Source organism: Phascolarctos cinereus, unplaced genomic scaffold (assembly GCF_003287225.1).
Source record: "Phascolarctos cinereus isolate Bilbo 61053 unplaced genomic scaffold, phaCin_HiC Scaffold_7;HRSCAF=346, whole genome shotgun sequence".
In the NCBI taxonomy this organism is placed as follows: Eukaryota; Metazoa; Chordata; class Mammalia; order Diprotodontia; family Phascolarctidae; genus Phascolarctos; species Phascolarctos cinereus.
The window spans coordinates 11,523,067-11,549,830 of record NW_027556180.1 but is presented as its reverse complement, the minus strand read 5'-3'; the positions used below and the strand labels follow the sequence as shown (position 1 = coordinate 11,549,830).

Below are 26,764 nucleotides of genomic sequence, written 5' to 3'. Positions count from 1 at the left end.
CCTACCACCTTCTACCTGTAAAACCTTGGGCAATCACATCTCCTCAGTTTCCTCACCTGTAATTCAATCCAAACATAAAGCCGTACTGTCCTTAACCTTAAGAAGTTTACAGTCGGGGGTGGGAGAGTGAGCCCCCCATAAAGGAGAGAGCCCTAGATGTACAGTAAGAAAAGACCTGGATTTGAATCCTGCCTCTGACCATTAGTACCTGTGACCTTGGGTAACTCACTTTCCTTGTCTATATTTCTGTTTCCTCATCTGAAAATCAGAGAGCTGGAATCTGGAAGAAGACTGAGATATTCCAGCTCTGAACCTGTCATCCTGTGACCTAGGGTCTTTGTCTTAGTCAACACAAGCCTTTGTTAAGTACCTACATTCACACAAGAAGGAGACAAACTGTGTGTACCTATCTTTGGCCTGGTTTGGGGGGACGGAGCTGAACGCAGAACTTTGAGCCGGGAACCTGGTCCTGTACAAGCAACAGACCACTTTTGGGTGGCCTGCAAGTGTTAGGGGCTGTATGGTTTTACACCAAGGCAGACAAAGGGAACCAATTCAGAAAAAACAGATCTCAGATACCACCTTCTCATAGAACATTCATGAGTAGGGAAGATCAAGATAAATGTAGGAGTTGGTAAGATTTGATTGAATTTGGGACTTGTGTTCAGATAGTCATCAATCACTCTAGATATCTCTACCTCTACTCCACCATTCTCAGTGAAGGTGCCCTGTCTAATTAGTCTTTATCAGAAAGGTGGGTCACAGATAGATGGGCAGACAGAAAGAGGCGTGATGAATGGATTCATTCATGACATGTATGGGCATGACATGATAGAAGAGGTGGATAATTGAAGGGCTATAGATTAATAATACCTGGATAGATAGATGGGTCAGTGATGGATAGATGGATGATAGAGGAATATGGACAGGTGAATGGCATTTACCTATACCCTCAGATTTCTAAATGATACAATCTGAAGAGAAAGAAAAGCCATGGTCAGTAGTATTTTACAATGCCTAATTCCTCAATCTGCTACAAAGATTCTTGCTCCCCAGTACAGTAAGTAGTAGAGGTAAGCATGGACTTGGAAAAGGAGACTTAGACTGTCACCTCCAAGGAGAAATATAGCTTTGAACCAGTTTTCTTACCCTCGGATTTCCCCCAGTGATTTTTAGATAAGTAAATTTTCCTGCAATCTTCTGATTCTGATTGGTCCCAGGCTCTCTCAGCATCCCCCCGGTCCTCTCCCTCCTCCTCCAGTTACCCTCAGCAGCCCCTTCCCAAGGTCCCAGCATTGTCTATTTACTTGTGGAACCCAGGGCGAATGCTTAAGCACATTCTCCTTATATCTGGAAAGATCTTAGCTAGGAAACTGTAAAATCATCTGGAATAAGGTTTATGGATTGTCCAAAGTTTGGGCCCCAAACATGTCATTATCACATGTCACACATGGAACAAGCAGGCAGCTTGTTACGTAACATCGGCTCGCTCTCTCAAGATGGGATCCTCCTCAAGCTGAGGGGGCTGCCCACTTTCAGGGTATGATGTCATGGGGATTCTTCTCTTAGTACAGATTCAACTAAATGGGTTCTGAGGTCCTGGAATTCTGTGCTGAGACAAAGGACAATTTGTAATATGACTCTGTCTGTGGGAGCTTGAGAGAGCCTTGGAAAAGACCTTCCTGGAAGTGCAAAAACTCATCAGCTTTGATCCTTGAATGGACGTGTCTCTATATGGCACCTGAACATAGGCAAGACCTCATTTAGTCCTCAAGACAAATCTGTGGAGGAGGCACTATAGGTGTGGTTAGCCCCATGTGACAGAAAAGGAAACTGAGGCTCTCACATGGCTCACTTCTACATCCGACTCTTGACTTCAGCCAAACTGGACCACCATTTTGTCCCCTAGACATCTCACTCTGCATCCAAATGGCAGCCCATCCCCATATCCATATGTTCTCTCCTCTTCTCTTCCTTTTGGAATGAAAACTCGTCAGCTCAGGTGCCACCTCCTCCAGGAAGCCTTCCCTGATCCCCTCAGCTAAAGGTGCTCTCTGCTTTCTCAAATGATCTTTGAGCACAAGGTCTGGATCTCTCCTTCATCTCTATCACCCACTGCCTTAGATTATCCTTATCTGTGTCGTTGTCATCTCCCTCCCCCTTTCTCCCCACTCCTTCTAAAATATCAGCTCCTTGGGGGCATTGTTTTCAAAGTGTTTCCCACGCATTCTATCATTTATTCTCAAAGCAGCCCTGTGAGGTGGATACTACAAGCATGATTATCCCCATTTTACAGATGAGGAAACTGGAGACAGAGACAGAGAAACAAAGACACAGAGACAGAGGGAAAGAGAGAACATTTATTAAGTGCTTACTGTGTGTCAGCTGCCATTTTAAGATAAGTGAAGTCTCTTGTCACAGAGCTATTATTGTCCAGAGGGGATCACTGAATCATAGACTTCACGCTGGAAGGACCTAGAGGCCACTAAGACAACCCCCCCCCATTTTTCAGATGAGGAAACTAGGGCACAGTGAGATTCAATCACTTGCCCAGAGACACACAGCTAACAAATGTCTGAGATAGGATTGGAACTCAGGCTTCTCTGGACTGTTGGTCAAGCCTTTTTTTCCAATTCCCCAGGCTGCCCCCCTCCCACCTTGGTGGTGAATGGCTGTCTGCCTGCCTTTCCCAAAATGTGCATTCCAAGGCCCTCACCTACCAATGAGGGGCAGACCCACCAAGTGGGGCCATACCCCTTGTTGCAGATGACTAGAGAGGTGATGTGGGCATACACAGGCAGGGATGGACAGGGCAGCAGAGAAAGTGTAGGAGAGGAGAATGTGTACTGCAGAGAGGGTGCTAGAAGGAATCTCCAGACTGCTCGGGGGCTGATGGTGCCCCGGTTATGGGCTAATCCACATGGACTCCTGGAAAGCCCTCTCCTCTCCCCCTCTGGGGATCTGGGAGGAGGATAGGGACAGAGGGGTGTTTCCCTAGCACTAACTCTGCCATGTGATTCTATTTCATAGGCAGTAGGCAAGGTGGAGAAAATGATGGCTCTGAAGTCAGGAGGGAGCTGGGTTCAAATCCCACCTTCAATCATGACTAGCTGTGTGACCTTGCACAAAAGAGGCCACCTCTCTGACCTTTGAGAAGATGCCCACAAACTGACAACAGGGTAGTGTTTGTAAAATGCTATAGAAATGTAGCCTCATAGGATTGTAGATTCAGAGCTAGGCTGTCAGGTTCAACCTCCTTATTTTACAGATGAGGGAACTGAGCCGGAGAGGTTAAGTGATTTTCTCAAAGACTCACAGCTAGTAGGTGTTTAAAACAGGATTCAAACTCAGGACCTCCATGACCAGTACTCTCTCCATTTCACACCTCACTAACTACCTCTATGTGTAGCTTTCAGGGCCCCTTGACGTCTTCTCATATTGATTGTTCCATGGAGACAAATGCACATTTACAGGCTTCTAATGAAAATGTCTGGGCCATGCCTGACCATTCCCCCCACCCCCCACCCAGGGAACAGGGAGTGGACCTAAGAGTTCACTGCTTTGGGGAGGAGGAAAGTCCCTCTCCCCATGCAGGCTGACAACTGCACCCTGGGGTCTTGCAGAGCTGCTCAGAACAGTGAGGAGTCCAGTGACTGGCCTAGGCTCCCATGGCCATTCTGTGGGCAGAGCTGGGCCATCCCTCCATCCCCTTCAACACAGATCTTTCAGAAAAAAGCCAAATTCTCCCAGTGGAATGAGAGCCCCTCCCCAGCACCTGACACAGTCCTGCGCATAGCAGGTGTTCAAGACATGGACCGAACTGAACTGAATGGCTGTCTCTATCTTGGTACATCTCCACAGGTCTCCCCTCAGGTGTTTGAAGCAAGTTCGGAGAATATCAGAACTAGAAAGTAGCCTAGATATCACCTAGTCCAACCCTCTGACTTTACAGAGAAGGAAGCTGAGGCCAGTAAAAGGCCTTGTCCAAAATCACCTGGCTGCAGAGGGCAGGCAGGCAGGCAGGGGTTTGACCTGGCTCCCCAAACTCCAGATCAGGGCTCTTTCCTTTGGGGTCGCTGGCTGTCTTTCCTCACCCAGGGGGCAATCATCGGTATGTGTGGATGCTGGCCCCTTTCACACAGCCCCAGCCCCCGCTCTCACCAGTGGACTTTCCCGTACTTCCTGGTTGCGTCCAAGTCGGAAATACCACAAGAATGGTGTTCCTAGTCCTATTTCCTTCAGGAAACGTCCCCACAGTGTTCCCGAGGCCCGGAAGGCCCCGTCACTGGCACCCCTTCCCTTCCCTGCTCAGACCTGGCTGGGGCTCTGCCACGGCAGGTGGGCTGGCCTTAGAGGAAGGCCGCTTCCCCACCTGGTCTCCCTCCCAGCCCCCACCCTTTGCCTTAAACCTCAAACCCTTGTTTTTGCTTTTCTATCTTTCCCACCCATTTTATTTACCAAGCTGCAAAACTGTCCTGTGATTTGTGGTCACATAACCCAAGCCAAGGGAACAGTTCCCATTAAATTGACCAACAGCTTGCACACGCCCAAGAAATACTGTTAGACGTCTTGTTTTGTTCAAAGGGAGAGAACCAGACTCTCCTCCTGCCCAGTCCCCGGCCCAAAGCCGCCTCCCCCCGAAGCCCTCCACAGGAGCCAGAGCATGCACCTGCATCTGAGGCAGACTGAACCTGCTGCCCTTGGGCCGGGACCTGCATGCTCCGGCCTGCCTCGGTTGTGGCTTCTGCTGCTGGCTTCCACTCCCGGCAGTCTGTGGCTTCTCTCATACCAGACCAGTGAGTGTGGGTTTTGTGTGCACGGCTGGGGAAAGGTTTTTCTGGGCCACTGCCTCTTCCTGAGGGCAGGTGACAGCCAGAACCTGACTGCGTTTGCCCGCGGCGTCCCTCTGCCTTGGAATGAGCTCCTCCGACGTTGACCCCGAAACCTCTTTCATTTTTTGAGTCTCAGCTCCAGGCGCACCTCCTCCATGAAGCCTTCCCTGATTTCCTCCCCCCTCCATTTCATAGGATCCTCAGTTAAGAGCAGGAGGAAAACTCAGAGCCGGTCGAGTCCAACCCTCCCAATTCAGAGAAGAGGGAACCGAGGCCCTATGAGGCCACATAGGTAGTAAGTGATGTACTGGGAAACAGGTGTGGACGGGACACAATCTGCGCCATTGGAGGGCCCTGCTTGTATTCAAGAGATCACAGAATGCCCGGAAGATCTGAGCAGGTGCTATCCCTCCACCCCCCCCCCCAAGGAGACGTAAGCACCCAGAGGGCAGACGCCAGCTTCATTTCTGTCACCATCTCTGATTGCCCAGCACAGAGCCTGACATGGAATAGGTGTTTACTAAATATCTGCTTTCTTAAATTGAATTGTCTTTCATGGTTTCTGGCCCTTTTCAGACGTCACTGGACCAAGTCTATGTGCTGGGGCTCCATCTGGGGTGGGGGAGAAGCCCCATTCGGGCTGCCATGTTCTCAGCGTGTGAGCAAGTACAGGGCAGGGTCAGGCTGACCCTTGCTCAGCAGGGGCACTGGGGGCATCAGATCTGAGTTAGAGGAACCGAGGCTCGGAAATGGATGGGCTCAGCCCAACACCAAAGGCCTGCACATGCAGGAAGTGCTGGCCTCCCAGGAAGCTTTTGAGACCAGGACAGCTCCGAGCTGCTCAGTCCCCGGGCAGAGCCTTCTGGTTGTAAAGGCTCTGTTATAACAGCCCTGGGCCCTTGACAAGAATCCTTCCTGGGCGGTCAGCTCACCTCCTTCCACCACGATCTTCTTATCTCCACTCTACCTTGTGTTCACACGGCTGCTCCCCCATTCAACGCTGGCCCCCTTTTATCTTCACCTTCCTTTGTCTCCCTAGCACTCTGCACAGTTCCTAGCATGCAGTAGGCACTTAATAATTGGACTTGGCTCGAGGAAGCAGGTGGAGCATGAAGTACAACATCCAGAATCAGAATGCGGGAAGAACCGTGGACGTGAGATCCAAGCCACGGGACCAAGTCTTGGCTCTGAAATGCCCAGGACAAGCCCTTTGCCTTCTCTGGGTTCCCATTCCCACATCTGCCCAACAAGGGATCGGTCCAGAAAGCCTCTGGGGCCTCTCTCACCTCTAAATGTGGGAGCCTGTGATCTTGGGTCCTTTCAGCCCCTGTAATCTAAGGTCCTCCTGATGGTCTCCACAGACCAAGAATGGGAGTCTTGGGAGGGCAGGAATGAGGTCATGCTGTCCTTGGGTCTCCAGCATCACACCCACTGCACTGAAGATAGGAGGCCCTTAAATGACGATGTCAGACCCAAGACGGAATGTTGTATTCAACTCTGAGCATCGCCTTTCAGGAAGGATGCTGGTGACAAGTTGGAGAGTGTCCAGAGTGATCCCTTTAAGGAACTGGGAATGTTTACCCTGAAGAAGAGAAGGTTCAGGGGTGGCCAGAAAGCTGTCTTCAGATATGTTCAGGGCTGTCACATGGAAGAGGGATTAGATTTGATGTCGGAAAATCTCCCTCACAATTAAAAGCTGTCTCAAAGAGGAGTAGGCTATCTCAGGAGAAGACAGGACATCTCAGGAGGAGGGAATGGGTCATCTCAGGTGGAGGGGGTGGGCCATCTCAGGTGGAGGGGGTGGGCCATCTCAGGTGGAGGGGATGGGCCATCTCAGGAGGAGAGGGTGGGTTCCACCTCACCACAAGCCTCAAGAAAAAGTCGGATGACCATGTTTCAGAGAGGCACAGGTTGGACCAGATGGCCTCTGGGGTCCCTTCCAGCTCTTGAATTCTCTGATTCCATGATTCCTAAGGTCTCTTCCAGTTCTCACAGCCTATAATCCTTTGATCTCCAAGGTCCTTTTCCAACTCTCTGATCCTAAGTTAGTCAGGCCAGCCTGACGTTCTTTGGCAGGCCAGTACTCCCTCTACTCAAAAGTCTGGGATGGGACAGGGGTCAAGAACCTCAGGAAGGTCCCTCACAACTAAATGGTCTTACTTTCCTTGCTAATAGAATAAAATCCTAGCTCTCACTTACCAAGCTGAAATAACTTCCCAAACCATGGTAATTGGGGGCAGGCGGGGTGGGGGGAAGCTCAGCAAAGACTCATTCCTTGAGCCCTGGCAGGACAGCCTCCTGGAGCCTAGCACATCCTGGGTTCTCATTAGAAAGACTAATGAGGCCCTGACTCCAGGGGCATGGCCACATGTCAGCTGGGAGCCTCCCACCTTGTGCTTCAGACTCGGCTTGGTAGCTGCTCGGCTCTTGGGAGGGGGCCGTGCCCGCCCCTCATTACCAACGGGAACAAAGGGCAGGGTTTGGGCCTGGAATGCCAGTGGAGCCAGGCCACTTGCCGAGGACACAGATGGCCTGTGAGTGCCTGCTTGGGTCTTAATGACCTGGCACGCTGGGGAAGCCGACACAGCTCGTTAAGCGGTGATGGGGCTTAGCAGAGCAGCGGGGGGGGGGGGGGGGGGCTGGGCTGCACTGCCTGGGACTTGGGGGCTTGGGCTCGGTGAGAGAGATGTCAGGCAGGGGCTCTGCTAGCATGACGAGAGGGCACAGCAGGGGCAGCTACCTTCCTTGCAGCTGAGGAGGACAGCCAGGAGGAAACGGTGCTGACAGCTCTCTGGGATGTGAAGTCCCGGAGGGAGGCCGGGAAGGAAGGCCTTCCATGCGCACCCCCCTGCTGTGCCTTCCCCTCTGGGCCTACCTTCCCTATGTGGGATCCACGCAGTTACTGGCATAGGGTCTCTCGCATCAGAGCATCACCTCCTTGAGGGCAGGCACTGATTTCTGTCCTCTTTGTATGTCCAACACAACACAGTGCCTGATATACAGTAAGCACTTAATAAATGCGTGTTGACCAACCACTGCCCCAGCCCACCTCCAGGCCTATGAGAAGCAGTACGTGTGTCACAGGGGAAAGGCTACCGGCCTCAGAGACAGGACAGCTGGGCTTCATCCAGCAAAACCAACCGCGATGATGCTGACATTTACATGGCACCTGCCATGTCCCAGGCACTATTTCATCCTCGCAGCAACCCTGGGAGGGAGGTGCTGCTATTGCCCCATTTTACAGATGAGGAAAATGAGGCAGGGAGACTTCCCAGGGTCACACAGCTAGTAAGTGTCTGAAGCTGGATCTGAATTCAGGTCTTCCTGGCTCCAGGCCCAGTGCTCTGTATGTCGTGACAGCCCCCTATCCCTTCGGATAGTGTCTCTGCCCCTATCAGATGTATGACCTTAGCCAAGTCACTGACCTCCCCAGAACTCTCATCCACAAGATAGGAGGTTTAGACTTAGTGCTGTCTATCAATAATAAATCACCAAATATGTATTTAAGGCCTATGCTGTGCTAGGCACTGGGATACAAAGATAAAAGGCAAGATGGTTCATGAGCAGAAAAAGCAAACACAGGGTGTGCATAAGATAAAATAAGGGGGTAGGGGCATAAGAACTGAGGGAGTCAGGGTTGTGAGCTTGATCCTGCAGGGAGAAGGTCCAGGCCAGAACGGACACCCTCGGGAAAGACTCTGAGGCAAGAAGCCCAGGCCCTTTACGAGGAAGAGCAGGAAGCCCCCTTGAACCCCATGTGTTGAAGCCAATCCTCCACAGAAACAAGGCTGGGGTCGGAGAGGCTGGCATCAGACCACAGAGACGGTCTCCTTATGTCCTGGGGGCAGGAGGGAGCCCAGCTGAAGCTTCTGGGACGCATAGTCCTTATCATCAAAGTGGGTGACTGGAAGGGAGGCTTTCCTAGCTAGAAGGAGGAAACACAGGAATTGGGGTACCCTGGGGTGCAGCCTCCAGGAAGGTGCAAGTCAAAACAAGGCAGCAGCAGGCAGCTCTGTGGAATGGTGGGGCAGGGGTCAGGATGCATGCCTCACACCCCCCAACCCTTCACGGAAGGACTCGGCAAAGACTGCATCACCATTTCTGGTCAAGTACAGGTGAAGACCATGAGGCCTCTGCAGTCCTTCTTACCCCAGAGATTCTGTGATTCAGTGCCTTATGGCAGCTGGTGGTGGCACAGGAGTTAGAGCCTTGGGCCTGGAGTCAGGGAGGCCTGAGTTCAAAGCCAGCCTCAGATGCTTACTAGCTGTTTGACCTTGGGCAAGTCACATAACTACTGTTCGCCTCAGTTTCCTCAACTGTAAAATAAGGGTAATCACCCAGGGTTGTCACGAGAACAGATGAAATCAGTGAAGTGCTTTGCAAACCTTCAAGTGCTATACAAATGCCAGCTATTATTATTATTATTACTACTACCGATATAATCTCAGTCGGCACTACACTACCCACATCTAAAACCAAAGCATAGAAGTGCAGCTGCTTAAATTCGCCAGCAGTGAGCCTACAGACCAGTCAGACTCCTGCTGGAAGGCACCCCTAGTCGTGTGCTCATTCTGTCTTCTCTGTCCATCCTCTGTGCTTCTCTTAGTACTCAAGCCCATTCCGAGTTCCTTAGGATAGAGGCTCTGACACAGAAGTCGGTCTCTCTGGTTTCTGCGAGACCACCTCCCAGCTTTCCAGGAGATCTTCCCCAAAAGGGAGTTCTTTCCCCAAAGGAACCTAGGATGGGTTTATCTAACGCTGCCAAGTCATCGATCTCAGTGTGCTCCACTGATCCACTTTTCTATTTTGAGACAGTGCCAAATAGTTTTGGTGATTACTAATTAACAACAGAGTTTGAAATCTGGTAATGCTAAGCCCCCTTTATGCTCACTTTTTTCATAATTTGCCTTGAGAATGCTTTGTTCTTTTTTCCCCCGAGGCAATAAGGCTCAAGTGACTTGTCTAGGGTCACACAGCTAGTGTCTGAGGTCAGATTCAAACTCAAGTTCTCATGTAACTCGAGGGCCAGTGCCCCATCCACTCCGCCACCTAGCTACCCCAACTTTGTTCTTCCGAATGAATTGTGATTTTTAGTCTAGCTCTATCCAACGGCAAGTGATTGGCATAACACTAAATCTGTAAGTTAATTTAGGTAGTACTGTCATTTATCCTATTGGTGCTGCCCAGCCACGAACACTCAATATCCTTCCAGTAACTGCTTGACACACAAAACGTACTTAACAGATGCCTGTTGACTGCCTGGCCATTTCTGAGACTCTCACACCACAGGCAGAAATACTCAGACACATCTGAATGTTTCCTCTTCTCCCCACTCACCCTCCCGGGAAGGGAGCGGCCATGTAACCCTGACCTCACGCTCATTTCTGCAGATGCCCCTGCTCTCTGCCCAGTTCTCAGAGGCATCTTTAAACCTTTCCTCTCTCTTAGCCTCCATGTCCAGCAGTTGCCAAGACCTGTCCATATCACCTCCATGACATCTTTTGTATCCATTCTCTCTGGTTTTCTCCCATCTCTGTGCCTTTATCCGTGTAGTGCCCCCGTGCCCTGGGTTGGACTGGATTCATCTCCTATCCCCATCTACTGACGTCCCTCCCTTTACTCCAGAGCCACTGCAGGAGCTAGCCCCTCCGTGCTGTATGCCCGTGTGCCCTCACTGTACACCAGGTGAAAGTGGCCTCCCCCGCCTCGAGTCTTTGCCCCCATCTGTCTCTCCCTTATTATCATGGGTGGTTTCACTCTCCTCCATCCCATTACATTTTTGAGATAAGGTCTGTTTCTCATCCACTTCTGTATTCCCAGAACCCTGCCAGTTTCATACACGTCTGTTGAACTGAACTGCTGAATCGAAATGATGCCTCGCTCATGAGTCCAGTCCCTTTGGTTCTCCTCACATTTTCTGCTTTCAATGGTACCTGAAAGTCCCTTCATATTGACTGGACAGATGTATTTCCACCATTTTAAATTAATACTTCAAAAATGCAATTTATATTTTTGTGATCAGATGATGCAGAGTGTGTATGGCTGTGCTTTAGTGAAGAACTCAGCCTGGAGAAGCCTGTGGGGCCAACACTCCGGGTGGGAAAAGAGTCCCCAGCCCTCCCCTTGCACTCCCACAGGCTCCCCCAGGCTCCCCCAGCTCCCAGTCCACATCCGCTCACTCTCATCTGCGGGCCCAGGAAATCCAGTTTAAAATGAGCAGAGCCTGACCAGGCGACCCATAGATTCGTTCTAATTTAGCTGAGCTTTCCAGCCCTGGGGCTACATTTTGGTCTGCTGCCAATATTCTTTCTCCCTGAAAACCATCCCGTTCTGATCACAGGTTTGGTCTTTGAGGACCTTCTTCCCCTGGCTCCAGCCAACCTCTCCAGTCCCGCTGGACTTATCGCTCTCCTTCCTGCCCTCTGGGGTCCAGCCGAACTGGCCTTCTTACTGCCCCAACACCCCATAACACGCCATCTCTTCCCTCTGAGCCTCTGCTTAGTCCTGGAGCATGTGCCTGAGTCCACACCCTCCTCCCCTCTGTCCCTCAGAATCCCTCCCATGCTCCAAAGCCCATCTCTAAGGGCCCCCTTCCCATGACTCCCTCACCGATCCCCTCTGTGGCTAGTCTATCTCAATATTATCTTGTATTTGTGTATTTATTCTGTATAGGTTTGTGCATTATTCCATCTGGGCTCAGGATAACCTCTGATAGACTGCAGACTCCCTGAGGGCAGGACCTTTTTTTTTTTTTTTGCTTTTTGGTGAGGCAATCAGGGTTAAGTGACTTGCCCAGGGTCACACAGCTAGTAAGTGTCAAGTGTCTGAGGTCGCATTTGAACTCAGGTCCTCCTGACTCCCAGGCTGGGGCTCTATCCACTGTGCCACCTAGCTGCCCCTGGGCAGGGCTTTTTGTCTGTACTCCCAGGGCCTTGCATGGTAGCAGTGGTACACACAGTGCAGGGAGCCACAAATGTTGCTGAGTGGCTCATACAGCCCAAAATAAAAATCAAGATCCCCTCACACACCTAAAAGCCCTTTTCTTGTCTTTTATACCTTCAGCCTGCCCACTTGCTCATTTACAGACACATCCACCTCAGCAGCCTCCCTCCTTCACAATGTGTGCCCAGCCTCATGGCTCATGAGCTCTCTTTTGTGACTGCCTCCAGGAGTGGAGGTGCACCAGGGAGCAAGATTTACTAATGGGGTCTCCATGTGGCTCTCAATCAGCACATAAAGGAGGGATATGAGTATCAAGCAGCCGAGAAGAACAGAACAGGAACAGAGTTTCCCAGCCTTTGGTGCAGAGAAGCAGACAGGCAAGGGAGCACAAGATCCGAGCAGACCAGGCTCAGTCTAAGGCAGCGAACCATCCAGGAGGGACTGATCAGAAAGTAGCCTGCAGATGGGGGCCACGGGGACAGGTCAGCCTCCCAGGTTCAACTCAGATGGACAGGTCCCTGCCGACGACCCATGAGGGTCGTAATGGTCATGCTGAGGACCGACTTCAGCCTCGTCCAGCTTTGGGGCCATCATAGGACCCTAGAGCTCCTCTGGGCCACCCCCTCATTTTACAGATGAGGAAACTAAGACCCAGATGGAGGAAGAGACTTTTCCAGGGTCTCACAGGCCATACACAATGGAGCGGGATTCAAACCCAGGTCTTTTGATTCTCCCTCTCTTCTGCTGGGCTCCAAGGTTACACAAAGCAGAGTGGCTGGGCCCACCTAACACCTAAGAAAACAGGTAGCTCATGTCCCTCTGAATGGGGTGTAGGGATAGGAGACAAGAGACAGTCAAAGGGTCAGGAAGAGCCTGCCCCGGCCCCCAGAGGGAGGAAGGGCCATCCCCTAATCTCCCACGGCATGTCCATTCCGCCTTGTTTTCCTGTTCATCATGCACCTTTCCCAATGGAATAGAAAGTCCTTGAGGACAGAGACTGTTTCATGTTCACCACTGTTTGTCTCCCTACTGCTGGGCAGTCAGCAGGTGCCTAATAAATGCCTCCTCTTTACCTGTCATCTCACTGCCAACTGTATACTTGAGGTCAGGAGCCATGGCTTAGTCATCTCATATCTCCTACAGCATGGAGCACAGAGCATGTGGTTCAAGTGAACCGGATTAAACTGAGTTGATTTGAAAGCAACTGGAAGGACTGTGAGGGGAAGGGGCACTCGCCCTGGTGAGCTGGACTCCCGATGGAGCTTCCAAAAAGGGAATGGAATGCCTTGGGAGGGGGAGGGAAGATCGAATGAGAGCTTGGATACATGTTAGAGATGCTTCTCCAGGTGTGGATCACATCGGAGAGGCACTGAGACATGTTAACTCAAATGGTCTAACAGTAATAACAAGGGGTTTACAGACCCTTTGCCCATATTAGCTTATATCACCCTCTTGATAGCCAGAGCTGTTATTATCCCCCATTTTACAGGTGAGGAAACTGAGGCAGAGAGCAATGAAGTGACCTGCCCAGGGTCAGACAGCTAGCATCCAAGGTCAAATTTGAATTCAGGTCTCCTGACTCCACGTCCTGAGTTCTATGCCCTGTGGCACCCCCTAGCTGTCAAAAGTTGGCAAGAGGCAAAATAAGGCTACATAGAAAGAAAAGCATCCTAATCATTATAGCAGTCCTGAAGTAGAATGAGAGGCAGTGGCTAGTTTTTGCTTAGCAGAGGTCCTGCAGTAAAGGCTGGCTGACCGCTTCAGGGTGGAGTGGAGTGTCCCTATGGCTTGCAAGGCTGTCGCCAGCTTTGAGATTCTGAGATACTGTTGCTTTGAGAGAGGGACATTACTAGACAAGAGAAGGTCTTTGGAACAAGCTTAGGGCATCTGACCCCACCATTCCCAACCCCAGGGACCCCCTCTCACCCTGGAGATACCACAATCCAGTCCAGGGACCCCCAGACCTAGGGCACGCCCCAAGCATCACATTTGACTGAAAGGGGAAAAAAATAACTTTTGTCCCTTCAGTATAAAAACTTGGCTATTTAAAGCATGGAAGTAAGACCAGGCTTCCAATGGCACGCCTATGTCTCCTCCCAGGTGAGGAGGGAGCTGGCCTCAGTGAGCTGGGCACTGTTTGCTTAAGCCTTTGCAGCTAGGCTCTTGCCTTCTCAGCTGTTTCTCTTTCCTTTGGCCCATCTCTGGCAGGAGAACAGGCCTGGTCTGTTCCACCTTCCTCCCTAGACCCCCAGGCTACCATTCTCCAGCCCACACCTCGTTCCCTACAAAAATGAGGCAGACATTGACACAGAAACAGACCAGGAGGGGACCAGCTTCTGAGGATGGGGATGGGGATGGGGATGAGGATGAGGCGAGGGCAGAAGAGCAGAGATGCTGGGAGAGTGGGAAGGAAAGGGCCTCCTCCCACACCTAAGAAAGAATGCCCACACTTCAAGGGCCAGGAAGAAAAAACTCTTAAATATTTATGAGAAGGGAAGAGCCCTTCAGTATGAATCTAAAGGGACTCGGCACAGGTACCAGGGCAGGTTCTGCTCGTAACCTTTTGGCTTCCCATCTGTGCATCAATGAAGGAAACCCACAGTATGTGATGAGGGGAGGAGGAAGGGAACATTGGAGAGCTTATGAAGGATGGGGATTGTGTCCCGATCTTGGCACCTTCCTGTCTCGCCCATCGTTTGGGCACATCTCCAGGCAACCTTTTCCTGGAAGAAGCCTGGAGACTGTGGCAGGGGAAGGGGAGGGGGCTGAAGGGATAAAGACACCCCCACTGGACATCCGATTGGCATTCCAGACTACTTCACCTCTCACAACCTTCCCTCTTTCCATGAGTGTACAATCTCAGAATGATCCTTGGCTCTTCCTTCTCTCCCACCCCGGGCATGCAACCAGTTGCTAAGTCCTAATGAAGACTCCAGACTCTCTCTTCAATCTACCACCCCAGCCCACCCCACCACTTACCTGGCCACCAACCTAGTTAAGACCCTCATTACTTATTGCCTGGACTAGTTTAATAACCTGCTCATTGGTCTTTAGGACTCCAATCTCTTCTATTCTCCAAATTTCTGTCAAACTGGTTTTCCTAAAGTGCAAGTCTGACCAGCCACCCCCTACAAAATAAGCTCTAGGGCCAAATATAAAAATCTTTGTCTGGCCTTTAAAGCCCCTTCTTCCCTTTCCAGTCTTTGTACATTTTACCATCCTCCATGTCCTCCAGGATCTGGCAGCCCTCTTGCTGATGCCCTCCCTCCTGAGCCTCTAGCTCCCAGCTGTGCGCACACCCAGGGCCTGGAATGCTCCTGGCTTCCTTCAGGACGGCTCAAATACCACAGAACATCTTTCCCAGTCCCTTCCCCGCTCTGTTATCTCCCCTCTGAGACCTCCTCCCATTTACACTATATGTATCTTGTATGTATGTAACTGTTGCCATGTTGTTTCCTCCATGAAAACTTGCTCTCTCTGAGGTCAGGAACCATCGTTTTGCCTTTCTTTGTATGCTCAGCACTCAGCACGCTTCCTGGCACAAAGTCACCCACTGTGAAAGGACCTACATGCCAAAGAGGGTAGATTATATTTGATCCTGGAGACAGAAGAGTCACTAAAGTCCATCAAGGGGGGGAGGGAGGTGACATGGTCAGACCTGTGCTTTAGGAAGATCACTTGGCAGCTTAATGGGGGATGGATCAGAATCAGGAAAGAGTTGACGCTGGGAATCTAAACAGGAGGTTGTTACCATAGGACAGACTAGAGATGATGAGGGCCTGAACTAGAGAGATTGTTGTGTGAGCAGAGAGAAGGGGTCAAGATGCAAGAGAAGCTGTAGAGTGAGTATGGCTTGGGTATTCAGGTGGAGGAGGAATGAGGAGGCCACCTTGGTGACTAAAGGATGGTGGTGCCCCCAACAGTCAGTGGGAAGTTGGAAGGAGTGAGGGCTTGGGAGACAATGAGTTCTGGTTTAGACACGTGTAAGATGCTTCCAGAACCTCCGGCTTGGTATGTCTGCCTATTGGCAGGTTGTGATATCGGAACAGTCATGTGCACAGAGATGATCATGAAACCAATGGCAGCTGGGGAGATCAGAGAGCAGACAGCCTGGAGAACTCCTGGAGCACAGCCCCAGTGAGTCTGATGTGGACAACAAACCAGCAGAAGCTGAAAAGGAACAGGCAGTCACCCAAGTAGGAGAAGGGAAAGTTCTGTCATGAAAGAAAAGAGGAGAGGGGACCCAGGAGGGGTAGCCAACAGTCAGATGCTGCAGAGAGGTCTAGAAGGATGAAGATCAGGGAAGCCCGTTAGATTTGGCCATTAAGAAATCACTAGTAACTTTGGAAGAGCAGTTTTAGTTCAATGATGAGGCTGGGGACTTCAGAGGAGAGCAAGGGAAAGTGGGGGTGCTTAGTATAAATGGCTTTTTCAAGGAGGGTGGCTAAAAAGATGAGGAGAGGTCTAACATGACAGTTACCTAAAATGATAGGACCTAGTAAGGATTTTTTTAACAATAGGGGAGATTTGGCTGTGTTTATAGACTCAGCAGATAGGGAGAGACTGAAAAGAGAGAGAGAGACAGAGAGACGTACCCACAGCGACAGGGAAAGACTGAGAAAGAGAGAGAGGAACAGGAAAAGGAAAAACAGAAAGAAAAGAGGATAGCAGGGGTGATCTGCTGGAGAAAAAGGAGGGTACAGGATCGAGTGTGCTTGTATAGGGATTTACCCTGGCAATAAGAAAGACATCAGAACCTGGGGCAAAAGAGGAGAGAAGGGAGAAGGATGTCAGGAGGGTGGTAGATGAGGAAAAAAGGAGCTTGTTGTCAGCAGCTTCAATTTCTGCAATCAAGTATGAGACAAAGTTCAGAACTGCGATGGTGGGGGAGGTTTGAGGAGACACTATGGTGAGTGGCACAGAAGGCTGATTAGGGAGCAGTACAAGTATTGTGTCCCTGCAGAGGGCCCAGATGATGTTGGGTAAACCCTTTCTAGCTGCCTTGTGAAGTCCTCTCTGCATCTCCAGAAGTGACTTTCTAAAGTCGACAGCCACCCATATTGGTGAATGACTGGGTTCACTGATCGCTAAGATCCTTTCCACCTCTGAGACTCAGTTTCTAGGATGGAAGAGCATTCGCTGGTTGTAGTCTCCATGACAAGCTTCCATGCCTGGTCAAACCTTTTGCTTTCGTTTTCTCTTCTCAAACAGGTGAACAACAACGGAATCATCTCCTTCCTAAAGGAAGTCTCCCAATTCACACCGGTAGCCTTCCCTATCTCTAAAGACCGCTGTGTGGTAGCTGCTTTCTGGGCTGATGTCGATAACCGCCGGGCTGGAGAGGTCTATTACCAGGAGAGTAAGGAGCAGGCCATCCTGCAGAGAGCCACGGAGGACATCTGGAGATACTTCCCAGAGCACCCCGACTTCTCAGCAAAGTGGGTTTTTGTGGCCACCTGGCACAAGGTGACCTTTTTCGGAGGGAGCTCATTTTCTCCGGTAAGTTCAGCCATTGGTGAAGGATGGAGGGAAAGGAGTCTAACCAGGTTTTCTAACCAAATGTAATCCCTGACTGTGGACCTCATGCAGCCCTCTCTCCCCTTACCTATTCTCTGCTTGCAAGTTCTACAGCGTCCACTAGAGCCTAATGTGGCCACACCCAGAACCACTATGGATCTGCTCCTGCGGGGATCCTCTCTGATTAAAAGATCTCTTTGTAGCATTCTTCTCCCTCCTAGCCCAGCAGACCAGGCAAAGGACCATCTTGGTACCAGTTCTAGAGGATAACCTAGCAGGAGCTCAACCTCTCTGGGCAACTAAAAACTGTCCTCACAAACTAGATTAGAATAATTTTCTGGGGAAGACACACACAGTCTTAAATACCCTGAGCCCATCTGCCCAAATGTAAGTCCCATCCTGCGGGGCATGGAAGCCAGACTGTCTCATTTCCTTCAGCTTGGGGGCTTGAGAACGTCCGTGGCCAAAGTCCCTCCATTTCTCAAGGGGTCCTATTTCTCTCTCCTGTTGGGTCCCCAGAAACAAAACTAGAAGTAAGGGGGTAGGTAGTGGGTGCTTCTGAAGAGGCACAGGAGAGCTGTCTTCAAGCCTAAGGAGGGCCATCATGTAGAAGGAGAGCAGAGCTAGGGGTCAATGGAAGGGGATGGCACCAAGAGACTAGTTCGGGTCTGGTGGCAGAACAACTCCCTGGAGACGGGCTGCCTCAGAGGGGAGAAGGTTCTCCCTCACTACAGTCTTCAAACTGAAGAGCAGTGAGCCCCCACGAGGGCGGCTGCAGAGATGATTCTTGTTCAAGCACCCACTGGACAAGACACCTCTAAGGAAGGCTCATGAATTTCACTCGAGATGATAGGAGAGGCCCTTGTTCAGAACCTGTTGACTCAAATCAGCGACTTTTAGACACTGTTCTTCCCAGTAAATAATACCCCGAAGGAGAATGTTTGAAGGCACAAGGAGGCTTGCTAGAAGCTGGCACACATGCACCAACAATGGCCAGCAGGGACAGTTTGACAGTGAAGAGATATAAAAACTATACAAAGTGGATCCAAGAACAATAAAAGCACAAGCTGGGGCCACTTGCAGAAGGTAGCATCCACTCCCGCCACTGGGGCAGGGCAAAGAGCCTCATCAACTGTAGTCCCACCCAAGCCCCAAGAGCTTGGCAGGGACGGATGTCCATTATGAGGTCCCTGAGTCTTTCAGAAAAGGCTAAATTGTGTTCAGGATGCTCTGTTTAAGAAGGCATGTGGTATGTGATGTATTTTAGAAAGAATTCTATCAAAAATGTTTTTGGTTATCTAGAAAATTCATGCATAGAACACGTGATTCCCTAATGATGTCAAATAAATGAAATATTACCGTGATATATTTAAGGATCTTCAGATCAATAGATGCTATCTATGTTTGCACTTCTCTTCTTAACCTAGTGGTTTGTTCATTAACTCGGTCATTCAGATGAGGAGCTAGTTAGACATCAAACACATTTTTAAAATTACCCTGAGGGGAAAAAGCACATGCACAATCTTTCACTTTTCTGGGATAACTAGTGTTTTGATGAGCTAACACCTCTTAGTGAAGGTGTACCAGCATCTAGGGAGAGAGGCAACATCAACTGATTTGCTGATTGTAACCAGAATTTTACCTTTTGACACATACTTTCTCCATATCTGCTACATGAGAATCTCATAAGCCTCTCTCTCCAGAGACACTGAGCTAGATATGTGAAAACCACCTAGAGTTTCCACCATGGCAGCACACCTCTCCAACACACTCGGCCCCCCTCTATCTCTCCTGGCCCAATTCTATTTCCTTCCTGGACTCTAAAATGGTTCAAATGAATGGGACATCTGCATAGGCAGAAATCTGGTACCTATGACAAGCCATCACAGTCACTACTGCATTTTCCATTACAAGGAGACATGGATCTGCAAGCCCTCCCCACTGACCCCCTGTAGGATAATGGCATAGTCCAGTTTCACCACCAACCAAATCATCATTAAGGAATTGCAATGTCCCCCACATCCTCCCCTTGTCCTCCCCTCTCCTCATGCCCCACTCCCCCATCTTTCCCCTGTCCTCTCCCCAGTTCCTCCTCATTCTTCCCCTCCACCCCTACTGTTCCCCTTTTCCTTTCCTGGTGTTAGGCTAGTGTTTTGCTTGAGTCAGAGAGTACAGGTTCAAATCCTGTCTCTGATGCTTATTTCCTACATCACACTGGGTAAGTAAGAAACTTTCTGGCCATCAGTTTCCTCATGTGTAAGTCAGCTGGATTCACCATGGCCTGGCTGCATGATCTTGGAAAAGGCACTTACTCCATGCAGACCTCGGTTTCCTCATCTATAAAGGGAGTCTGCACTAGATGACTTCTGAGGTACATTCCAGCTCTAACTTTCTAGGATCTACATTCTAGTATTGGTCCCAACTCTAACATTCCCTGTTCTTTGTCCTAAAGGACCTTCCAGTTCTGACATTCAGCATTTTATGTTCTAAGGTCCCTCCCAGTTCTATCATTCCATGCTCTGTGTTCCTAAGGTCCTTCCCAACTCTGACACGGAGTGTTCTATGTTCTAAGGGCACTTCCTGCTCTGACATTCCACACTCTCTGTTCCAGGGACCCTCGTGGCTTTGACATTCAATCTGTGATTCTCTTCTTGTAGGTAAACACCTTCCAGATTGTCCTCATCACAGATGGCAAGCTGTCTTTTACCATATTCAACTATGAGTCCATCCTGTGGACCACAGGCATGCACGCCAGCAGTGGGGGCGACTTGGCGGGACTAGGAGGCATTGCCGCACAGGTAGGATCAGCGGGCACACAGGAAGCACATTCCCGGAAACCTCTCTGTCGTTTTTGTTTAATGCCGTTAGCATGATTCTCCAGAGACATGTGAAGAGCCTGGTTCTTCCCCCTCCCTCCCTCCCTCCTTGGTGCCGCGCGGTTTGGCCAGGGTTCATTCTTTACATTGGCCAGTGCCACTGAGTTCCTTCCTTGATCACCTCACTGCCAGCCTGGCTCCCACCCCCAGCCCCAGCCTCGACACTCAAGCGCAGCGACCTCCCAGACAAGAAATGCTCCCTCCTGTTTTCATTTAATCCCTTTGTTCTTTCTTAACGGTGCCCAGAAGGATGTGAGCATTTGCCATCGGCTGAGCTGTTCCTGGCACTCTGCCCAGGCCATTTCGAGAGGCTCTAGCAAGCAGGAAATCACAAATCACAGGTGCACGGAAGCAAGTGCCCGGTGAGATTCCAGACTCCAAAAGGGCTGATATCAAGGCTTGTCCATAGAGGCCGGGCTCGGGCCCTGCCTGGATGCCCGCAGAATGAGACGTGGTTACAGAAGGTTTCGCTGGAGGGGCGCCACTGCCAGGGCACCTCCTCTCCCTCCTTCCCCACAGGCAGCCCTAGAGCCAGACACAACCTAAATGGCCACTTGCTGCCAAGTCACTTACCTCTCTGGGCCAAGGTTTCCTCATCTGGAAGGAGAGGCTCAGAATGGACAGCTTCTGAGGGCCTTTCCAGCTTGGATCTAGGACACCATTTATGCCCTTGGAACAAGTCACTTTGTCTCCTTATGTCTGGGTTCCTCATCTGTAAAAGGGGGGCACTAGATCAGACTGCTTCTGAGGTTCCTTCCAGATCTGTCACCCATAATCCCATGAACAGTATCAGGCACTGAGTCAGAGAGACCATTCCAAGCACAGCTATCTGTCAAAATGAAGCATTTCAGGTCAACCCCACAGATGAATTGGCCTGTAAAACAAGGCCTTAGGTTAGGAGAATATTTGTCTTTTCCCAAGTGCTTTCACACGTGCCCGACTGGATCAGCTGTTCCTTACCACGAGGAAAGCACAGATAGACCAAACACCGTGTAAGCCACTGTCCCTGCCTGAAAAGCTGAAACGTGTGCCCCTGATGAGGAAACTTACAATCCAAGGCAGCAGAGAAATACCCAGTGTCCCATAGAGAAGACAAGGGCTCTAGGAGTCCCAAAGGGAGAGATCTAGAATAACCGTGGAACGGCAGCAAACTGGGACAGAGGGCTAATCAATTACCCTCTCTGAGCCTCAGTTTCCTTGTCGATAAAATGGGGAGAATTCTAGCACCTACCTCACAGGGTCGGTGCAAGGAGTAAATGAGATAACATATACAAAGCTTTTTGTGAACCTTAAAGCATTATGTAATTGCTGGCTATTATTGTTATTACCATGGAAACTTTCATGGAGGAGGCAGATTTTCAGCTGGACTTTGAAGGATGAATTGAAACTGGATGAGTGAGAAGAATAGGGAAGGCATTCTGGACATCCAGGCCAACATGAACAGAGATGCAGACGTGCCAGCTGGGGGAGAGGGAGAGGAGAGCAAGATGGATTTACCGACTCACTGGCAAGAGGAGGGAGTTCAAGCTAGGCAACAGGGAGAGATAAGCCTGGCACCACCAGATGAAGGACTAAGCTTGGTCTTCTGGGCAATGGGGAGCCCAGCGGCCCAGCCCTGAGCTAAGCAGAGTCTCCTTATATTTCTTTTTGGTCTTTCTTTTATGGTGGAGGGAGTCATTGGAATAAGCCCCTGCCTTCAAAAGAGCCTAGATTTAGAGCTGGAAGAGACCTTAGAGGTCACTGAGTCCAATCCCTCTGTTTTGCAGATGAGGAAAGGTTGTCACACAGTTCGAATGGGAGAGGATTCCAACCCAGGGCTTTCTGACTCCAAGTCCTACACTCTCCCACGATGCCGGGCAGCCGAGCTCTCCGGTTCACTTCAGCAAGCCAGCCTATGCTCTTCTGGGCCTGGAATTCTGACTTGCTGATCTTGTCTTCCCAGGCAGGGTTCAATGCTGGCGATGGGAAACGTTACTTCAACATCCCTGGCTCCCGCACCGATGACATCGTCGACGTGGAGATGACGACAAATGTGGGTATCCCCGGGCGATGGGTGTTCAGAATCGATGATGCCCAGGTGCAAGTGGGGGGCTGCAGCAACACAAGTAAGAGGACAGTCACCAGGCGTCTTCCCTTTGGGGCAGGGAGGGGGGAGGGCAGCAAGGTGCCTGGGTTTCCTCCTTTTGTCCCTGTTTTGTTCCAGTGCCCATCCTGTGACACATCTAGAGGTGGGGTCCTGCTGAGGGGCTATGCAGCTCAGAAGGGAATGGGTCCATTAAAGTCATTAGCCCTGAGCAAGGTCATGTGCCTGATGGACCTACGATGGATGGAAGAAAGGAAAGAAGGGTTGGAGGAAAGGAGGGAGTGAAGGAAGGGGGGAAGGAAGGAGAGAGAGAGAGAGAAAGAAAGAGAGAGACAGAGAGAGACAGAGAGAGAAAGAAAGAAAGAAAGAAAGAAAGAAAGAAAGAAAGAAAGAAAGAAAGAAAGAAAGAAAGAAAGAAAGAGAAAAGAAGGAAAAAGAAGAGTTTGCCTGACATTTGGGGCTACATCAAGAGAAGGGTCAAATTGAGGGAAGAAAAGACTTTATTGTGCACTGATTAGATCAATCGAAAGCTGATGTAAGGAAAAGCCATTGATATAAGGAAAAAATGGCCTGGTAAAAAACTCTAGACTGAAAAACTAGAATCTGGTCTACTCATTAATGAAAAAGAAGATTACTGAAGTCCCTTGATTTTTAGAGTCAGAAGGACCTGGGTTCGGATCTTGGCTTTGCCACTCATACATGTGTGATCTCAGGCAAGCCACGCTACATCTAGGCCTCAATTTCCTCACTTACACAATGAGGGGCTTGGACAAAATGACCACTGAGCTTCAGCTCTAAATCCATGAGTCACAATTTTAAAAATTCTATGAATCGCTGAGTCTTAGAAAAACACAAGGAAGGAGATGCCATGATGGGAACTCCTGCAGGGTCATGGCAGCATGCACATGTTTAGCATGAGCGAAGCAAGCCCAGATGGGCCACCGTCTAACCACACCTATGTTAACATGGTCAACAGGACAAGAACGTTTGAGAGACTTACTTGATTGAGCACCCCACATATATTCACACCCCAAATAGAAATAGCTCAAGGTATAGTCATGGAAGTATTTGAGGATAGCTTTAGGAGGATTTTCCTAAACTGAATAAGGCAATAGAGGAAAGTAGGTAAATAAGAGTGAGAGAACTTTGAGGCCAGACTCAAGGAGAACAAAGGCATCTTCTCTCCAAGAAGCCATCAGAAAAAGTGCAATGAGGAGGAAGGAAGCTCCCTCTCACTGGAGGCCTCCAAGCCAAGTCTAGATGACCACTGGTTAGGAATGGTATAGGGGAATCCTAGCCAACAGACAGGCTGGCCTGAAAGGCCTCTGAGGTCCCCCCAGATCTGTGACTTGAGGGTGAGCAGAGATGGGGATGGTGAGGCAGGAGGAAGAGAAGAGGTGGCCAAGGCAAAGACCAGGAAAGAATAAAAAGAGACATATGGGACAAGACACCAAGGGGTGGGAAAGGTGGAGAAGGGACTATCTCATCAAAACTTCTTCTCCTTTAAATCACCACCAAGAAGAAAAATTCCTCAAGTTGGCAAGGCAGGGGAGAAGACAGTGCTGGGAGAAGGAAGAGAATGACATGGATATGACAATGAAAGCTGACAGTATCTGTTATAGCTAAAATGATCGCTCTCCAAGCACCTACTCTTTTGGAAAAGATGGACAGTGGAGGGGTGGAGCCAAGATGGCAGAGTAAAAGCAATGACTTGCTTGAGCTCTCCCCCAAACCCCTCCAAAAACCTATAAAAAAATGGCTCTAAACAAATTCTAAAGCAGCAGAACCCACAAAAAGACAGAGTGAAACAAATTTCCCACCCAAGACAACCTGGATGGTTGATAGGAAAGGTATATCATGCCGGGCTGGGAGAGGAACACAGTTTGGTGTGGGTGCACAGGCCTCAGCGAACCTGGAGCAGGCCTCAGAGGACTGAATCACGGGCAGCTGTGGCAGTTTCCAGATTTCTCAACCCACAACGCCAAAGACAACTTAGTAGGTCAGTAGGAAAAGTGTGTGTCTGTGGTGAGAGAGAAGCATGGGGTCCCAGCCCCAGTGCCTGAGTGCAGCCCCAAGGTGGCAGCTGCCTCCAGAGCTTCCAGCCCACAGACTAAGGGGGAAATCAAGTGGCTGATCTGAGGAGAATTGCAGGGATCTCTTTGCCAGTGCTGAGGCAGGATTCTCTTGCTTTGCCCATGCTTGGATCTGGGTCACAGTTGTGGGGGACGGTCCTGGGGCGAGAAGGAGTGCTGGCATGGTGGAGCTTATGGTGGCGGTGAAGAGAAAACCCTCCTCACAGTTCCAAGACAGAAAAGAGTGCTTGTGGTCGCTCACAGACCAGAGCACAAGCCAGGAAAGAAGTAAACACCTTGCCCTTGATCAAAGCACCCTAGAAGAACTGAAAATTTACAGGTCCCTAGAAGTATCTCTGAAAACAGCTGCACAAAACCCCCAAAGCTTGGGACAGTACATTCTCCACATTGGAAGCAGACTCTTGAGTTCATAACTTAAATAATTGGCTGGGATCATGAGCAAGCAGCGCAAAAAGAGTCAGACCACAGAACCTTACTTTGGTGACAAAGAAGATCAAAACACACAACCAGAAGAAGACAACACAGTCAAAGCTCCTACATCCAAAGCCTCCAAGAAAAATATGCATTGGTCTCAGGACATTGAAGACCTCAAAAAGGATTTTGAGAAGCAAGTGAGAGGAGTAGAGGAAAAACTGAGAGTGATACAAGAAAATCATGAAAAATAAGTCAACAACTTGCTAAAGGAGACCCCAAAAATACTGAAGAAAAGATGTACAGTGTCTGCTGTCTACCCTCAGTGGGCGTCTCACTCCTTCATGACAAACAAAACCAAAGAACAGGAAGCTGATCAGTGCCAAAACCAGTCTGCAGGTGACCCTCTTCTAATGAAGGAGTGAATAAGGATACCGTGCCTTGTGGCTCTGGGCCCCTGAGCCGAGGGCACCCTTCTGGATGGAGCAGCATGAGATGAATAGTCATTTATCCTAAGGCTCAGGGCTTCTCTAGCTTTATTTATTTGAGCTTAATCAGCCCATTAATTTAGTCGTTCAGAAGATGGCCTCCCCAGACACAACCACTGAGACTATCTTGTCTGTACAACAGGCAAAGAGTTTGCATGCAGAGCGATGTAAAAGGAGAAAGAACTGGGACGTAGCCAGGAGAGTGGGGAGCCAGGGACCACGCCACAAAAGGGGTGGGTGAAGGACAGGGGGTGGGAGGGGAGGTAGGGCACTTAGCTAGGAGAAGACAAGATCTGGGGGAGAGGAGACAGGGATGTGAGGGCCTGTCCCATGGAACAGGGATTAGACTTATTCTGCTTAGGCCAAACTAGGAGCTTGGGGAGAAGCTGCAAAGATAAATTTAGACTTGATGAAAGGAAAAAACCCTAAAAAATCATTACCTCAAAGCAGAATGGGGCTACCTGTGGAGCTCTCAGGTCCACTGACTGGAGGATTTCATGCAGGGGCAGGAGGACCATTTGTCTGGCATGATGCAAAGGGGCTTCTTGGACTTGGGTCCAGTGATTCCATGTCACCCCAGGATGAAATACGGACTCCTGTGTTTGGCATTTATAGCCCATCAAAATCTGACTCCAGCCAACCTACCAGGTTGATTTCATGTTACACACACACACACACATACACACACACACACACACACACACACACACACACATGCATACACACACACACACGCACACACACATACATGGAAACACTTCTCTGAATGTTCAGAGGCTGAAGCCCAGCATCTTTGGGGAGGAGAAATGAGTAAGCCATAGTCAACAGGGAGGTCCAATTAAAAGGAAAAAGGAAGGAAAGAAGAGTCCCAGTCTTGGGGATAAAGACTCTAGGAGAGCAGAAATGTGGAAGGTATACACTTGTCAGGAATTCAGACCAGAACAACAAAACGTGAAACATGGAGAGAAAACCTGTGAGCACTCCCTTTTTCATGATGTGTGTTGCCCATGGTCACTTCTTGGTGTGATAGCAGGAGACAAATTGCAAACATGCATCACTTGTACACTGCTCCTATTATGTAGTTTAAAATCTGGTGAAGATCAAACAAGATGTCCCAGACATCCAACGTGTAGCACTTGGGTCAAGTGAATCCCTTGTCACCCCAGCACGTGGCTGGCTCTAGGGGGAAAAGCTCACAGCAGTCGACCCTCTGCAGAAGTAGGCCCAGGGTCACTGATCACCCCAGGTTCATACTGGAAAACCCTGTCACTGACAGACATAGAATCAGGAGGGATCTCAGAGGCCCCTGAATCCGACCCAAAACTGAACAGGAAGCCCCTCTAATCACCTCTGAGAAGGGGCCCTCTACCCCTGCTGCAAGGCCTCCAGAAATGGAGAACTCATCGCCCTCCTTGTTGCCCTCTCTGCCTCTGCCATCCCCAGCTCCTGATTCTCTGTGCCAAGCAGAATACATCTTAACCTTCCACACGACAGCCCTTAAACACGTGGGCAAAGCAATCAT

The 26,764-nt window shown here is 49.9% G+C and overlaps 1 protein-coding gene across 1 annotated transcript in view; it reads left to right on the top strand.

Moving 5' to 3' along the window:
- SNED1 (sushi, nidogen and EGF like domains 1) overlaps positions 1–26,764 on the top strand; it is a 101,541-nt gene that overhangs the window by 23,491 nt on the left and 51,286 nt on the right. Inside the window, 3 exon segments of the mRNA XM_020988987.2 lie at positions 16,986–17,273; positions 19,949–20,089; positions 22,110–22,272. Coding sequence (XP_020844646.1) covers positions 16,986–17,273; positions 19,949–20,089; positions 22,110–22,272 — 592 coding nt within the window.